Source organism: Planococcus citri, chromosome 2 (assembly GCF_950023065.1).
Source record: "Planococcus citri chromosome 2, ihPlaCitr1.1, whole genome shotgun sequence".
Classification (NCBI taxonomy): Eukaryota; Metazoa; Arthropoda; class Insecta; order Hemiptera; family Pseudococcidae; genus Planococcus; species Planococcus citri.
Genome location: NC_088678.1, coordinates 10,472,438 through 10,490,908, shown reverse-complemented (window position 1 = coordinate 10,490,908; position 18,471 = coordinate 10,472,438). Strand labels below are relative to the sequence as shown.

The window sequence follows — 18,471 nt, the reverse complement described above, 5'->3', positions numbered from 1 at the left end:
AAAGTACTTTTCTCTCCACTCAGGTCAGTGATCCTCAAAATGCGAAGTAACATTTTTAAAAATTATTTGAAAAATGTCGACCTAAAAATATTATTTTCTCAGAAGATGACCAAAAACACACTGAAACAATTCAAAATTTGATGAAAAATTCGAAACAAAATTGGAAATTGATTTCATTCCTTATTTTTGACCTCTACAGTCGATTGGTGCTGATTTTGAGTTGTTCTGGACCCTTCTATAGATTTTTGGATTATCCCGAGAAGGCAAAAATGAAATTCCAGCTCTTGTGATCCTTTCGATTGATTTAGGAACCTACAAATTTTCACAAACTGTTTCTGATGTTTCAAATCCAAAATTTTCTCCAGCATCTTTTTCGAATGAAAATAATGAAAAATTTGTCATTTACGAACGCAGTAGCAAAAAAGGCTTGTCCATACTCTATTTTTGACCTTAATAATCAATTTTTGATCATCTTGGGCTATTTCAGAGATAACCTTTAAAAAATTCAGAATTTTTCATGTTTATGGGGAATAAAACGAAGAAAATGATATGGATTTTAATCTGCAGTAATTTGATGTCAAAAGTTTGTGTTCCTGAATCGATCAAAAGGTCAGTAGGATAGTAAACCCAACTGAATGATCATTTGGGCCCTTTTCATCGCAATTTTCACGTAATTAAGTAGGTACCTATTCCAAAAATCTACTCGAGGCTTCAGAGCAGTTCGATACCATTTCCGAACGATTTTGGAGCAGTTGTGGTCAGAAATACAGTAGAGGTGCTTGCGAATTTTGAAAAAGTCACTCCATGTAAATGTACAATTTTTTATAATTAGAAGAATGGATGAAAGAATAAGTGAAAGAATGAATGGAAGAATGAGTTCAGGTTCAATTAAGGATCAGTTCAGGTTCAGTATGAATGAATGAATGAATAAATGAATTAATTAATTAATTATTTAAAAAATTAAATTAAATAAAACATATAATTTCAGTATTCAGTTCAGTTCAGTATTCAGGTCAGGTCAGGTTCAGTTTAGGTTCAGTAATCAGTATAGATGAATGGAAGAATGGACGAATGGACGAAAAAATGAATAAAAGAGCGAATGAAAGAATATTTGAAAAAAATGGATGGATGAGTGAATGGAAGAATGATTGAAATAATGAATAAAAAAGACGAAAAGGTGAAAAGGCGAAAAGACAGAAAGGTGGAAAGACTAGATGAAAGAATGAATTAATAAAGACACAAAATACAATCAAATAAAATTTCAGTATTGAAATAAAATAAAATAAAATAAATTTTCAGTGTTCAGTTCAGTATTTAGTTCAGTATTCAGTTCAGTTCAGCATTCACTTCCGTTCAGCATTCAGTTCAGTTCTGTATTCTGTCCAGTTCAGAATTCAGTTCAGTTCCGTACTCTTTCCAGTTCAGAATTCATTTCAGGTTCCAATGAAAGATGTTTGAGCCTTGACAAAAACAGATTTTTGAAATTTTTGTCATAAATTGATGGAAAGGGTTACAAACACAACACATCTAAGTTTATAGACTCTGAGTTTGATTTTAGCTCGTTTCACGCCACAATTTTTTCAAACCTAGAAAATCCAGAAATAGATACTTATAATTACATACACCGGATGCTCCAGAAAAGTTGTAACTAAATCACCAAAAATCAGTTTGAAAATTTGAAAATGAGGTAGAAACCAAATTTCATACTTTAATCTCAATTTGATCAAATTTTTAGTTCACTGTTCGTGGATTATGTGCAATTGAATTTCAAAAATTCGTAAAAAAAAAATCTGACTTATAAAAGTGAGTGGTAAAAATTTGGTCTCACTCTCATGTGTACTTTTGATGATTTTTCGATTTTTTTTCGTCCAGCATTTACCTAGTCCGGAAATTTGTTTGTGGTTTGAGGTATTTTTTCTAGTAAAACTATCGCTGTAAAATATACTTATAGCAATCGTACAAATCGCCTCTCGTTTGGTATATTGATAAATAAATATGATGAAGTTCGAAGTTCACCCTATATAATGAATTTGACACCCTTTGAAAAGTTGAGCAACGAAACCACTACGTGACGGTATTTCATTAATTACATTTTAATCGTAAAAAATACCAAAAGAAAATATAGGTAGCTCTTCACTTCCGTCTGTAAAAATTACGCAGGTTCGACATAAATTGAAATTTACCCCGTCAGAATACAAATTACGTCCTCTTTTTCAAAGCTTCTTAATTCTATTGACCCATATCCACTCCTTTGATTATAATTATTACACATAATGATGAAAATATTTAGTCAAACTGAGAGCGTTGTCTATTTAAAATTACTCAAGGGTGCCTGACAAGCATCTTAGGTTTGTGAAATCTAGGTACCTACTTCGTCTAATTTGTATTTATAGGTATGTACGAGCTCAGATTTTATATCAGAAATTCTTCTGTAAACTTTGCTATGTGAACGTGGTCATTCACTGAAAACTGAAATACTTACAAGAATTAGCGAGATCAAAAAAGTCTTAATTAATTATATTGGATACTTCCATTAAACTTACATAATCTGAGAACCCCCCCCCCAAAAAAAAAAGAACACTATAAGGACTTTTACGATTCTTTACGCAAACGTATTTCCATCACAGTCAATAGGTACACAGAAACTCTACACGCTGCAATCCAACAGCGGAAACCATTCCATTAAATGAAAACACTCTTCTCCAGACAGAGAGGACGAGACGAAGTACACGATTGTCAATGCTCTCTCTCTCTCAGAGTATATCTATACTTAGTAATACGTAAATGACATCAGACCGAAAGCTACCTACGAAGCGAAAGGGGTATGGTACGAGCTACGAGGGTAGGTACTCGCGTAGTAGGTTTACGGATTTGGAAAAATAATATAAAGGCTAAATAAAGCAGAGCGCGACGTGAAAGAGTTAAACATATCTAAAGAAAACTCGACTATACGTATAAGAAAAGTTTCGTTTAGTTGAAGAAGAAGTTACTACCATGGTAGGAGCGACTTCAATCGCATTTAAAGCTGTTTACAAATTTCGTTTTCACTTTCACGTGTATTAATTTCATTCATTTATTAGGCGACTTAATCCTGTTCGTATCGTATTTCTCATTAATATTCTTGAATCACAATCATCGTGTTCTACAAAGACATAGTATACTACGCCTACACCCCCTCAGTGTCTGATGGTGGGGCAAGATGATGTGAATAACGCACTAGTGGTTACTAAAGTTTGCTTTTTTTTTTCTTTCGAAATTCAAATCTTGGTAAAAAATTATGAGTTGAACACTTCATGATAAGTATCTTTTTTGACCTAATACTTGAGTTTGGGAGACATGGCTTTAACAGCGGTTTAGTCCAACGGTCTACTCATGCTGGAGGAAGCCAATGAAGATATATTCCTACAAGACCCTTCTAGTCGAGGAACCCGCATAAGGATCTATTATCCCCCACCGTCGATCCTCAGGAACAACTTTTTTCTTAAAGTTGAATTCCTAAGAACATTTCTAGCCTTTGTTCTCCAAAAAAAAGTGGCCCTACTAACAAAATGTCGGCCATTTTGATTGACTGGTCGACCGAAATCGCAGATTTTGCGTCCAAACATGTAGAACCTGCACGAAATTTTTTAAACCGTACAAAAGTAGATCGAAAGAGCAGGAGAAAATTTATCACCTGTCAAAATTTCAAGTGCTAAAGTGCTTTTTCTGATTTTTGGTGAATTTTTGAAAATCAAATTCAGGTCAAAAATGAGGGGAGAAAATCAAAATTTTACCAAATTGACCAAGAAAGCTTAAATTTGGGATATACACTATTTTCAACATGCCAAATCGATTGAAAGCTATTACAAACCGTTTTGAGCAGTACTAGAGCCTCCAGCAGATTTTTGAAACTCGAAATTCCTACAAAGTTTCATGAAATGGAGTTGGAAAGTCGAAATTTACTCTGCAAACTAACTTCAATATGCTACGAAGTCGACTGCATGCGGATTTCTAGTCGTTTCGGACCCTCAAGCTATTTTTTGAAAATTACTGGAGCCTCCAGTAGATGTTTGAAACTTGAAATTTCCCGAAATTTCATCAAATGGAGATGAAAAGCCGAAATTCAATCTGCACTCCAATGTTGACTGCAGCTATGCAGGTGGGTGTCAAGTCGTTTTGGAGCCTCCAGCGACTTTTTGAAAATTACTGGAGCCTCCAGTAGACTTTTGAAACTTGAAATTTCCCAAAATTTCATCAAACGGAGATGAAAAGCCGCAATTCAATCTGCACTCCAATATTTTAACATCCTCTGAAGACGATTTCAGGCGGGTTCAAGTCATGTTGGAGCCTCCAGCGACTTTTTTAAAATGACTGGAGTCTTCACTGGATTTTTGAAACTTGAAATTCCCACAAATTTTTCTCAAATCAACTAAGGAAGCTGAAATTTACCTCGCAGACTAATTTCAATACGATATGAAGTCGACTGCATGATGGTTTCAAATGGTTTTGAAGCTTCCAGTTACTTCTGGAAAATTTCAATTTTCCAAAAAACGCCATACAACCTTTCAAAAAGTCGCTGGAAGCTACAAAATGACTTGAACCCACCTGAAGTCGTCTTCAAAGGGTGTTGAATTTGGAGTGCGGTGTAAATTTTGGCTTTCCATCTCCATTTGATGAAATTTTGTGGAAAATTCGAGTTTCAGAAATCTGCTGGAGGCTCCAGTATTTTCAAAAAGTTTCTGGACTTTCCAAAATGACTTGAACCCACCAGAAGTCGTCTTCAGAGGGTGTTACAATTGGAGAGCAGTGTAAATTTTGGTTTTCCATCTCCATTTGATGAAATTTTGTGGAAAATTCGAGTTTCAAAAATCTGCTGGAGGCTCCAGTAACTTTCAAAAAGTCACAGGAAGCCCAAAAATGACTTGAACCCACCTGAAGTCGTCTTCAGAGGGTGTTACAATTGGAGAGCAGTGTGAATTTTGGTCTTCCAACTCTATTTAATGAAATTTTGTGGAAATTTCAAGTTTCAAAAATCTGCTGGAGACTCCAGTATTTTCAAAAAGTTTCTGGAGTTTCCAAAATGACTTGAACCCACCTGAAGTCGTCTTCAGAGGGTGTTACAATTGGAGAGCAGTGTAAATTTTGGCTTTCCATCTCCATTTGATGAAATTTTAGTTTCAAAAATCTTCTGGAGGCTCCAGTAATTTTCAATAAGTCGCTGGAAGCACCAAAATAACCTGAATCCACCAGAAGTCGTCTTCAGAGGGTTTTAAAATTGGAGAGCAGTGTAAATTTTGGCTTTCCAACTCCATTTGATGAAATTTTGTGGAAATTTCAAGTTTCAAAAATCTACTGGAGGGTCCAGTAATTCACACAAATTCACTGGAGGCTCCAAAATGACTAGAAATCCACCTGCAGTCGACTTCGTTACATATTGAAATTAGTTTGCAGAGTAAATTTCGGCTTTCCAACACTATTTGATGAAATTTTGTGGGAATTTCGAGTTTCAAAAATCTGCTGGAGGCTCCAGAACTACTCAAAACGGTTTGAAACAGTTTCCAATCGATTTGGCATGTCGAAAATAGGATATATCCCAAATTTTTGCTTTCTTGGTATACACCTCATTTTCGACTACGTCTTGTTGTTCAAACCGTTCTTCACAAACTTGGTCCAATGAACTACCTTTCAATAAGAAAAACAAAAATAGAAAAATTCATGAGAGCACATTTTAAATATGAATCGTGGCTTAAGGGCGAGGGGTGCCTGCTGCCTTCTAATTCTATCATCGGCAAAATACGAAGTATTATTAAACATAAACTCAACACTTTCTCTTTCAAACTTTTCAAAACCATATTCATCACAAAAATCTGATTTTTACTGCGAAAAACTCTCTTTAAAACGTCTTAACACCGCAAATATCGAAAATAACCCCAACGAACTCGCGTAAAAAAAAGGAAACTGAAATCATCTACTTCTAAGTAAAAAAAAAAAAAAAAAAAACTTGGCCAAAGAACAAATAAATTATAAATAAACTACGCGAATGCGAAGCACATAGCAAAAAAAAAGATTAAACTCGTGCGCGAGAAAGTTTTTGTTTTAGTAGGGTTCGCTTTGGTATTTTTTTCATGCAAATATAACTAAGAAGGTTCGATTTTTGCAAACTTTTCCAAGATGTGAACTCAATCATAACGGATTTTTTTACCACTGTGACGATATTCCACCAGCACAAAAATGAAAAAAAAAACTTCGCTTTCCAAGTAGGTATCTACCTCACAAGGCGAATAATAATACGTCGCGAAACGTCCACGACAATTAAGTATTCTCCAACTTGTAATTCCTAACCTCTTTGTTCCGGACGAAATGAAAAATACTCATTACGTTGAACAATTTCGCAGCAATATTTATGCACGTTAACGAGACACGGTCGTTGTTGCACGCCACCACTTTCACCCACTCCATAAAAAAAGGAGGGAAAAAATACACCGAGACTCGACAATATACACGAACAGAACTCCGCGTGGAAAAAAAATCCTCGCTCTTGTGCTGCAAAAATATTGCTCGCAGAAAAAACAAATTCTCAGCGAGAGGATTAACGCCATTGGCATCGCGTCGAAGAAAACTCAGCTCGTTGTGCTTATTCATCGCCGAGCAAAGTAAACAAACCAGAAAACTGCCCATTGTGCACAGAAACAGATACGTTTTATATACTGTTGTTACCCCGCAAATCCCTGTACCTGCAAAATGAGTGAGAAAAGAAGCTGCGAAAAAAAGCTCTCTTCGAACGTTTCTCGTGCTTATGTGTGTGCCTACGTTCTTCATGTATTGTTTCCTTATAATCTTTATTCCCTCCTTACCGATGAAGCTTTATCAACGCGTTGCAATGATTTATAAAAGAGCTTTCAACGTGAAGGAGTTTTCTTTGTTTTGCTTTTCTTGGCTGAATGATACCTGTGTAAGTGTGTATGTTGGTGATGATTTCAGTTGCGGTGATTTTCCATGAATGGAAATGTGATCTTGGAAAAGTGACGAGAGTAATGATTTTTTCGAAATTGTATTTAAACGGAAAATCTGATGAAGAAAAATTGAAAAATTTCATAAAATTGGTGCTAACTCAAAATTTTATGGAATTTTAAGAAATGCTCAAAATTAGTCGGGGAGCTCGCATAAGGATCACTTGCACCTCCTGCTGATCCTCCGGGACAACTTTTTTCTTAAAGAAGGAGTCCTAAGGAGCATTTTTAGCCCTCGTCCTCAAAAAAAGTGGCCCTACTTACAAAATGGCGGCCATTTTGATTGACAGGTCAGCCGAAATTGGAGATTTCGCGTTCCAACATGGGACTAGCATGAAATTTTTTCAACCATACAACAGTAGATCGAAGAGCAGGAAAAAATTCATCACCTGTTAAAATTTCAAGTGCTCAAGTGCCTTTTTAGAATTTTGGTGAGTTTTTGAAAATCAAACTTTGGCCAAAAATGATTGACCAAGAAAGCTGCAATTTGGGATTGCCAAATCGATTGGAAACTGTTTCAAACCGTTTTGAGCAGCTCTGGAGCCTCCAGCAGATTTTTGAACCTCGAAATTCCCACCAAATTTCATCAAACGGAAATGTATAGCCGACATTTACTCTACAAATAACGTCTTTTGGAGCCTCCAACAGCTTTTCGAAAATCACAGGAGCCTCCAGTGAATTTTTGAACCTTGAAATTTCCCCGAAATTTCATAATACGGTGATGGAAAGCCGAAATTTACTCTGCACTCCAATTTTAAACACCCTCTGAAGACGACTTCAGGTAGGTTTAAGTCATTTTGAGCCTCTAGCGACTTTTTGAAAATGACTGGAGCCTCCACCAGATTTTTGAAACTTGAAATTCCCACAAAATTTCATCAAATGGAGTTGGAAAGGCGAAATTCATTCTGCAAACTAATTTCAATACGCTATGAAGTCGGCTGCAGATGAATTCCAAGTCATTTTGGTGCCTCCAGCGATTTTTTGAAAATTACTGGAGCATCCAGTAGATTTTTGAAACTTGAATTTTCCCCAAAATTTCATCAAATGGGGTTAGCAATCCGAAATTTACTCTACAAACTAATTTCAATACAATGATATAAGTCGACTGCATGCTGGTTTCAAGTGGTTTTGAAGCTTCCAGCTACTTTTTGGAAATTTCAATTCTACTAAAAACGCCATGGAACCTTTAAAAAAGTCACTGGAGGCTCAAAAATTACTTGAATCCACCTGAAGTCGTCTTCAGAGGGTGTTACAATTGGAGTACATAGTTAATTTCAGCTTTCCATCTCCATTTTGATGAATTTTTGGCGAAATTTCAAGTTTCAAAAATTTACTGGAGGCTTCAGTAATTTTTAAAAAATTGCTGGAGGCTCCAAAGCAACTTGAAATTTACCTGCAGTCAACTTCGCAGCGTATTGAAATTAGTTTGCAGAATTAATTTTGGCTTTCCAAATCCATTTGATGAAATTTTGTGAGCCCCCCCCCCCCCCGATCTACTTGAACAACTTTTTATTTAAGGGGAAATTCTGAGAAACATTTTAAAATAAACTTGCCAAACAAAAAAGGTGATTCCACTAACAAAATAATGGTGGCCATTTTGATTGACAGGTCAACCAAAGTCACAGATTTTGCTTTCCAACATAAGACTAGCACGGAATTTTTTGAATTGGACGAAGCTCGATCGGAAGAGCATGCCAAAATATATCACTAGTCAAAATTTTAATCGCCAAAGTGCATTTTCCGATTTTTGGTAAATTTTTAAAATTCAAACTTCTGCCAAAAATGAGAAAAAAATCAAAATTTTATCAAATTGACGTAGAAAGCTTAAATTTGAGATATATCCCATTTTCGACCTGCAAAATCGATTTGGAACGATTTCAACCCGTTTGAGCAGTTCTGGAGCCTCCAGCAGATTTTTAAAACTTGAAATTTCCAAAAAATTTCATCAGATGAAGTTGGAAATCCTAAATTCACGCTGTACTTCGACTTGGACGCGCTATTTAGTCGGCTGCTGGTAAGTTCAAGTCATTATGGAGCCTCCACCGACTTTTTAAAAATTCTTCAATGTCATCAATTAATGCAGTCGAAAAGCCGAAATTTATTCTGTGAACTAATTTCAATACGCTTTGAAATCAACTGCAGGTAGATTTCAAGCCATTTTGGAGCCTCCAGCGACTTCTTGTAAATTACTGGAACCTAGAGCAGATTTTTCAATGCTCGAAATTTTCATAAAATTTTACCAAACAGAGCTGGAAATCCCAAATTTACTGTGCACTCCAATTTGAACACGTTATCAGGTCAACTGCAGGCATAGTTTCAAGTTGTTTTGGAGCCTCCAGCGACTTTTTTCAAAATTCACAGAGACTCCAGCAGACTTTTGAAACTTGAAATTCCCACAAAATTACATAAAATTGAGCTAGAAAGCGGAAATTCGTTCTGAAAACTAATTTCAAAACGCTATGAAGTCGACTGCAGGTGGTTTCAAGTCATTTTGAAGCCTCCAGCCAGTTTTTGGACCCTCAATGGCCAATTAAGGTACCCTTTATTTCTTTCAGAAACGGTGTATTCCAGTCTGTATAAAACAATATATTTTTGTGCATTGATTTCATATTTATTTGAAAAAATTACCCTTTCATCTCCGTTTGATGAAGTAGAAAGGTGACATTCAGTTTGCATCCTATTTTTGGCATCAATTCTAAGGTGTATTGCAGGCAGTTTCAATCCGTTTTGGAGCCTCTAGCGACTTTTTAGAAGATAATGTTTTTCAAAAAATGCCAAAAAATCACGCTGAACTAACTTTAGCACTTATCTACTGTGCGCAAGTTTCGGCTTTCCAACTGCATTTGATGAAATTTTGTAAAAATTTTCAAGTTTCAAAAATTCACATGGAGGCTTCTCAGAATCAGTAATTTTCAAAAAGTCGCTGGAGGCTTCAAAACGACTTGAAATCTACCTGCAGTTGACTTAATAGGGGTGTTTGAGTTGAAGTGCATTGTAAATTTCGGATTTCCAACTTCATTTGATGAAATTTTGTGGTATTTTCAAGTTTAAAATATCATCATGTAATCAAAAATTTCCATCTTCAACTTTTTTTGAACATCTTTGAAACAATCTGAGTCCAAAATTTACCCACCTAGTCACAGTTTTCTGTTTTTTTTTCTCTTATTTTTCTTTGAAAAGGTGCCATCCGGCTCAATTGGTTCATGATTTTCAAGAATTCTGAAGAACATTCAAAATATTTTTGAGCCTTTTTAAAGAATTTTCGAGCTTATATTTGGGTGATTATTTTATGGATTTTTGAAAAAGATGTCCTGCTTTTAACCAATATCTACCTTAAGATTTCAAGAAAAAATCAAAAATTTCCCTCTTGACTTTTTTGGGAATTTTTTTTTAGCCCAACATTTGGTCTAGATTTTTGGAGTTTCCGAAGAAAGTGTCTTGTAACCTATCAAAATGAGCCTAAATTTTGCTAGAAGTTCAAATTATTCTGACGAAAGAATTTTAGAATATTTTTGAAAATTTTCAGCCTCAAAATTTGGTTATGACTTATTTTCAGGTTTTTGAAAAATATATATTCCATATACGATTTATCAAAATGTGCTAAGATTATCCAAGAAATTGAAATAGATACGTATTATTTTGACCAAAATATTTATTGAGCATTTCGAATAATTTTGTACTCCAATTGAGTCCCGATTCTAGGTATTTTCAGAAAAAAGTGTCGTGTGACCTGTCAAAATGAGTTGATAAAACGCAAGAATTTCAAATATTTAAGAGCATTTTTGAAGAATTTTCGAGCTCGAGATTGGTTTATGATTTTCTGAACTTTCAAAAAGAGATGTCATGTGACCAATCAAACCCGATCAAAATTTTAAGAGAAAATCAAAAATTTCTGCCTCGGTTTTTGGAAAATTTTTCCAAAAATTCACAAAAAGCATTTTCGTCCAAATATTGGAGCTTCTTGTGAAATTTTAAATTTTAACCAATTTTGATAGACCATCTGACTTTTTTTTTTCAGAAATCTAGACAATTATAATTCCTTTTTCCCCCCTCCCACCCTCAGCAAAAGTAAAACCATTTTTAAGAAGAGAAATTCTGCAGTTTTAATATCATATTTTGAAACACTTCTGTTTTCAAAATGATCTCCAATACCTACGTTTCAAAACCCTCTAAAAATCATTTCGAAACTGAAATCAATTTTGTGTGAAAATTCTCGTCCAATAAAATATAGGTTTCGAACAAGTTTTTTTTTGAAGATCTGGTCAATTTTGGGCTCAAAATTCTTCAAAAATATTCAACAACATTTTTATTAAAATACGTATCCGAATTTCTCGCAAAATTTCATCTTATTTTTTTGGTTCAATGGACGTAGAATGAACTCCTTTATCGCTACGAGTATGCTATGAAGATTGAATATGAATGTTTTTACACATCCGATCAAAGGCAGAGCCATTTTAAAAATGAGGGTTTTCAGGATTCCTTTCTCATCATGCCGATGCAAAAATCCAAAATATACTTTTTCTGATATTTTAAATCCATATTTACAAAAAAACCGAATGAACTTTTCATGCTGCCAAAATTCAAATAATCATCGAATTGCCAGAGTTTTTTTTGGTCACTTGGACTGAAAACTGCTTTAAAAAAATTCTACGCCCACTTAATAATCGCATACTCGTTCATTTACAGAAGAATCATGCTAATACAAATTTTATTGACTTTTTGTTCGCAGTTTCAACGGTGGAAGGATCCACTTTAAACATAAGCCGAGTAAATCGGTTACACATGGGAGCTTATCTATGCATCGCATCAAACGGTATACCACCTACAGTCAGTAAAAGAATCATGCTCATTGTACAATGTAAGTCTATATTATAGTCATAGTCTCCTCCTTAATTCTTTTTTCGGCGGCGTTTAGAATATCGATTTACATTGTTTTTAAGGGTTATTTGACGGGTTCGAGTGCGTGTGCCCGTCGATGCAAAGCTCGCAACTCGCACACTATACGCGAGAGCACACGAGGTAGAGTAAAAAAACAGTAATAAATAAATACACGGCAATAAAACGCAATGCCAAAGATTATGATGATATAAAGATTTTATCGAGGTACTTTTTAAAATATTTTTCCAAACTAGTAATTGTCGATGGCCGGAGACGTACGAAGGGTTTGAGAAACTTGCCGTCGGTGATGGTGGTGGTAGTGGTGTAATGTACAATTTTCCCAATTCCCCCGTGTCTAGGATTCCACTCCTGGGCACTTGGGAGCTGTGCAGATGGAGGCGGTGGTGGGAAGGCGTCGAATGAGTTGAAAAAGCAGTAAAAAAGCAGTTTTACTGATTGCACCAAATGAACGGCGAAACATTTTCATTTAATGGGTGTTACCGGAGGTTTACGACTCAATGTTCTTCTATAGTAGGTACGACTTGGAGTACATTTAGCAGCACAGGGTAGTTAATAAATTAATTTTTATTATTTGTTCGTCACACAAAGCGTATTGTTTAGTTGGCAAAAATAAAGTACTCGTTGCGTTGTTTGTTGTGAAAATCATACTATTGCAAATCTGTATCTACGTAACATAGGTACTTATTCGTATACAAGCAGCTTAGGATAAGAATTTTTACGATCGAAAACGAATCAGAAAGCATTTTTTTCGATGCGAAAAAATAACGATTCGACGACAAATATCGTATTAAATTGGATTACTTTTTTCATCATGGAAAAATACTATACCGAAGAAGGAGCCTGTTGCTAGAGACGTATTAATAAGGTATTACAATACCTAATTAGAAAACAAGTAGAATAAATTGATTATCTATTTTTTTTTTCATTCGTAGAAAAATACTCTTGAAAATAAAACCTATTCGAAGGTTTGTCGTAAATAAGAATACACGTCTTTTCTGGCTTTTCATTTGACAAAATGACAATACTTACTCTCTGAAGAAATGTTTGAAATAATGAACAAGCAATCGCTTATCGAACGTAACCAGCGAATTTCTGCTTATTAACAAATGAAACTATCTCAAGTCGCCTGTTTGCGAGCTTTTTTGAATTCGATTTCGTGTAATTACTTTCTTTTGAAATGGCACACAGCAGACACTTCTAAGTTGTGCCCAGTGACCCAAAGTTATGTCGCATTTGAGGAATGCTGCGACAAAGGCGGAAACACCGGGTTGAATTTTCTTTCAATGGTGCTAAATCTATCGGGTTTTATTCGAGTAGAAAGTGTAATGAACGATTTGGCAGGGTAACTTGTTCAGTGGGTAGTTTGCGATAGAAATACATAGGAATGGAGAAGGGTCTAAAAGTGTTGTCATCTTGATGATGAAAAACTTGAGATTGAGAAATTGTTTCAAATCTAAGTTTTGATTTTCGTTTTGTGATTTGGAAAATTTTTCGTATTTTATTGTTTCATTGTAGGAAGGAAGGGGGGACAGGAAATTATAGGAAAGATGGAAAAGACGAGTAGAAAAAGAAAAAATTGAGCATTTCTTAAATGGTGGGATTTTTTATTTGGAATCCTGAAAACAAAACTGAACAGGTGTTGAACGACTTTAAATGCAATTTTGGCATGTTTTAAACACGTTCATTTGTATTTTTATGTAAGTTAAGCTTTTTGCAAAAACTGCATTAAACAAGGTTGAAAAATCTCTCAAAATGTCAGGAAAAGAGTAAAACAGCATTAAAATTACTCGAAAAATTACCAAGAAAAAATTTATTTTTCGATACACATAATTCAAGCTAAGCAAATCATAAGTCATGCTGCATTTTTCACAGTTTTCGGAATTTAAATGCCCGTTAGGGATTTTTTTTTCAAAATTTTACCGAATTTGAGGAAAGTAAGAAATGGCTCTGCTAGAAAAAAAAGGAATTTTTTTATCATATTTAAAATTTTTATTTTTGAGTTCATCCGAAAAATATTTGTTTGGAGATGAAGTGGAAGGAGATGGAAAAAATTTCAATGCAAAAAAAAATTGGATGGATAACAAAAATTACTTGAAGATTTTCGAAAACGTTGTTCTGAAACCTGTTTGACCTCAAAATCAAAGCCATGTCTTCAAAAGAGGGTGAAGACTTACTGATATTTCAAATTTTTTTCAAATTTTCCACACCAATCTCCTTTGTGCCAATCAGTTTCAATTTTTAAGACAAGTAGTAATCAAAAGAAGAATCAGAACCGCTGAAAACCGAGCTTTGCCACCATACTGTATTTGTAAACCTTTCAGGCTTTGATTTTACTCTTCACCTCTTCGTTGAGAGACACCCCATTTTGATTTTAGGGTCAAACAGTTTTCAAAATCGGAGTTACCACCTATAAACAAAACCAAAAAAAAATCACAGAGATAGTTTGTTTCAAGTTGGGGTGTTCCATAAAAAATTTGAAACTCCATAAGATCAAATGGAAGAAGCTGCAAGTTCCCCTGTTGGAGGCATTTTTGAGATGTAGTGCAACCTGTAATAAGGGATCCAGAACTACAACTTTTTTTGAGCTGGTGGATCAAAATTTTTCACAAAAACACTTCAAACTTAAGGAAAACCAACTTCACTAATTTGGTCAAAATCCAATACATTTTTTTTATCCACCCGAATACCCTTCATAACTTTCTTGCATTATGTGAAATTTTTTATTTCTTATCCCCCCCTCCAGTAGGATGAATTTTTGGAAAATACTCTGAAAATTTTTATTTCGTGGAATGACTCAGGTATTTACCACAAACAGGGCTAAAGTTGATTTTTCGATACATTTTGAGCCAAAAATAATAAAAAATTCAAAATTTCACGAAAGAAACTGACCTAGAGAGTTGAAATTTAGCTTGGAATCTATTTTCAGCCCCCTTCAATTAGTTGGGGAAATGATTTCGAATTGTTTTGAGCAGTTTAAGGAGCCTCTGACAGATTTTTAAAAGATGGTCTTTATTGCTGGATTTAATTTAATAATGATTCAGTCCTTCACGAATGATTTGTCCGTTCTGAGCAAATCATTCGCGAACGAATTGTGATTCATTCATTCACAAACGACTTTCCTCTTTTTGAGCAAATCATTCGCGAACGAATTCAGTTCAGTTATTTATGACAAGATTGTAAATGGCAAGCTTAATTGTCGAGTCATTTATACCTAATTTGATTTTTCAGTGATTCAATCATTCGCGAACGATATTTTTCAACGGAACAATTCGTTCACGAACAAATCGTTCACAATTTTCATCGATGGACTATATTATGTAGAATGTTTCATTTTGTCTTGTCGTGTCTGTGTATATTTCTAAGTGATTCAGTCGGTCTCAAAAGGTTCATCATTTTTGAGCGAATCGTTTCAGTTATTACTCACATTTGCCGCCTCTGATCAAGTCGTTCGTGAACGAATCATCTTCAATTCTTACTAAGGATTTTGAAATGACCGAATTTCGTCATGTTCTCTCTCACTGAATTTTATTGAATAGTACTTCAGTTGTTTTCAAATGATTTGTCAATTTTGAGCAAATCGTTCGCGAACGAATCAAGCCCAGTTATTTTTATGATAGGATAAAAACAGACAAATTTTAGTCTTCTTTTTTATATTTAATTTGAATTTTCAGTGATTCATTCGTTCATAAAGGATTTTTCTCCTTTCGAGCAAATCATTCGCGAACGAATTGAGTTCAGTTCTTCATGACAAGATTAAAAAAGGTCGAGTTTCATCCAGTGATCTATACCCAATTCAATTGCCCAGTGGTTCATTCACTCTCGAACGATTTTTTTCCAGGGATAAAGTTGTTCACGAACGAATCGTTCACTCTATATGTAGAATCGTTCGTTTTGTTTTGTCGTGTATTTTTCTATTTCGAAGTGATTCAGTCGTTCTTAGACGGTTCATCATTTTTTAGCAAATCGTTCTAGTTATTTATTCATTCATTATCAATTTTTTGCCTCAGACCAAGTCGTTCGTGAACGAATCATCTTTAATTCTTATTAATGGTTTTGAAATGGTCAAATTTCGTCATGTTCTTTCTCACTGGAATTGCAGATTCAATAGTGATTCAGTTGTTTTCAAATGATTTGTCGATTCTGAGAAAATCGTTCGCGAACGAATGAAGCCCAGTTTTTTTTTTATGATAGGATAGAAACAGCCAAAGTTTTGTCTTTTCCTTTATATTCAATTTGAATTTTTCAGTGATTCATTCGTTCACAAACAATTTTTCTTCTTTTTGAGCAAATCATTCGCGAACGAATTGAGTCCAGTTCTTCATGAAAGGATTAAAAATGTCAAGTTTCGTCGAGTCATCTACACCCAATTTGATTTTTCAAGAAATTCATTCACTCATGAACGATTTTTTCCCATGGAGCAAATCGTTCAAGACCGAATCGTTCAGAATTTTCATTGATAGACTATAATAATGTGGAATGTTTCGTTTTGTATTGTCGTTTCTCTTTCTATTTCCTGGTGGTTCAGTCGTTCTCAGACGGTTCATTATTTTTGAGCGAATCGTTTTGGATATTCGTTCATTCATTATCAATTTTTCGTCTTTGATCGAGTCGTTCGTGAACGAATCATCTTCAATTCTTATTAATGGTTTTGAAATGGTCAAATTTTGTCAAGTGATTCAGTTGTTTTCAAATGATTTGTCGAGTCTGAACAAATCGTTCGCGAACGAACTAAGCCCTGTTTTTTATAATTGGATAAAAACTGCCATGAATTTGTCTTTTCCTGCGTATTTAATTTAATTTGAATTTTCAGTGATTCATTCGTTCATGAACGATTTTTCTCTTTTCGAGCAAATCATTCGCGAACGAATTGAGTTCAGTTCTTCATGACAGGATTAAAGTTGTCAAGTTTCGTCGAGTCATTCATACTCTAATTTAATTTTTTAGTGATTCATTCACTTATGAACGATTTTTTTCCTTGGATGGAGTCGTTCACGAACGATTCGTTCACAATTTTCATTGATGGATCGATATGTACGAGTAGAATGTTTCGTTTAGTTTTGTCGTGTCAGTTTCTATTTCCAAGTGATTCAGTCGTTTTTAGACGGATTCATCATTTTTGAGCAAATCGTTCGAGTTATTTATTCATTTATTCATTATGAATTTTTTCTTTCCATTTCCAAGTGATTCAGTCGTTCTCAGACGGTTCATCATTTTTGAGCAAATCGTTTTGGTTATTTTTGTATTTATTCATTCATTAAGGTATCAATTTTTCACTTCTGATCAAGTCGTTCGTGAACGAATCATCTTCAATTCTTACTAATGGGTTTGAAATACTTACCTAGTCCAATTTCTTCATGTATTCTCTCACCAGATTTGATTCAATAGTAATTCAGTTGTTTTCAAATGGTTCGCTAAATCTGAACAAATCGTTCACGAACGAATTGAATCCAACTTTCGACGATAGAATGAAAACTGTCAATTTTCGTTATGTCATCTTCATCTACACCTGACTTGATTTTTTTCAGTGATTCATTCGTTCCCGAACGATTTTTTCTCACTTAATAAATCGTTCGCGAACGAAATTCAAATTTTTATCGCTATAGATTAAAGAGTAAGTATGTATGTATGTATTTCATTTCGTTTTGTCATGTCTATTTCTATTTCCAAGTGATTCATAGTCGTTCTCAAAGGATTCATTGTTTCTGAGCGAATCTTTTTGATCATTCATTCATTCAAAATTTATTTTTCGTTCGTGATCAAGTCGTTTGTGAACGAGTCATGTTCGATTTTATTCTCGTTGATTGATTCGAAATAGTCAGATCGAGCCATGTTTTTTTCCACTGAATTTGATTCAATGGGTGATTCAGTCGTTCTCAAATGGTTTCTCAATGTTGAGCAAATCATTCGCGAACGAATTGAGGTCGTTATTTTAAAAATTCCAGATTTTCATGGAGTGACTTTGTTTAGGGTTTTTGATTTGGCCAAATTATTCAAAAATGTAGACAATTGTTCTTCGGTTTCCTATAATAAAATGAGTAGGGATATTCAACAAGATGTGGTAAAGGCCCCCCTCTCCCTTCCAGTCATTTTATCTGGGCTAAACATTAGCATGCCCACATGATGTTCGCATGCATCCAATAAATACGATAAAATCTAGCCAAATTTTCTAAGATTCAAGATAGTACCTACACCAATGAAGGAAAATTCCATACCGGGTTATCAAAGACCATTTTTATGTATACAAATATGGACGAATATGCTGGAAAAATATCAACCCTTTAATACACCAAAATAGAGGGGTAGGTTAAGCCCTAATCCAGGTATATCGTCGAAGGGGAGCTGACCGTTGGCGCGTTAACATACTACAACTGCATCAGTGTGACACGAAAATAAGGTCGGAAAAGCAGCAACCGGCAATAGCTCGGTAAACATCCGCCTTCGATACTTCGACCCTCGTAATATTTCAGTTCACTTTGACATTTCAAGTTTTCAAAGAGGGCAGTCAGCGAAGAGAAAAGCGGCAAAAAGAGCGAGAGAGTGAGAAAGATCCCGAAAGACATCTACTTAGCGACGTTTCGGACCG

General features: G+C 34.7%; 1 protein-coding gene across 1 annotated transcript in view; it reads left to right on the top strand.

Moving 5' to 3' along the window:
* LOC135834594 (lachesin-like) overlaps positions 1-18,471 on the top strand; it is a 274,954-nt gene that overhangs the window by 220,247 nt on the left and 36,236 nt on the right. Inside the window, exon 5 of the mRNA XM_065348512.1 lies at positions 11,719-11,847. Coding sequence (XP_065204584.1) covers positions 11,719-11,847 — 129 coding nt within the window. The remainder of the gene's footprint in view (positions 1-11,718; positions 11,848-18,471) is intronic.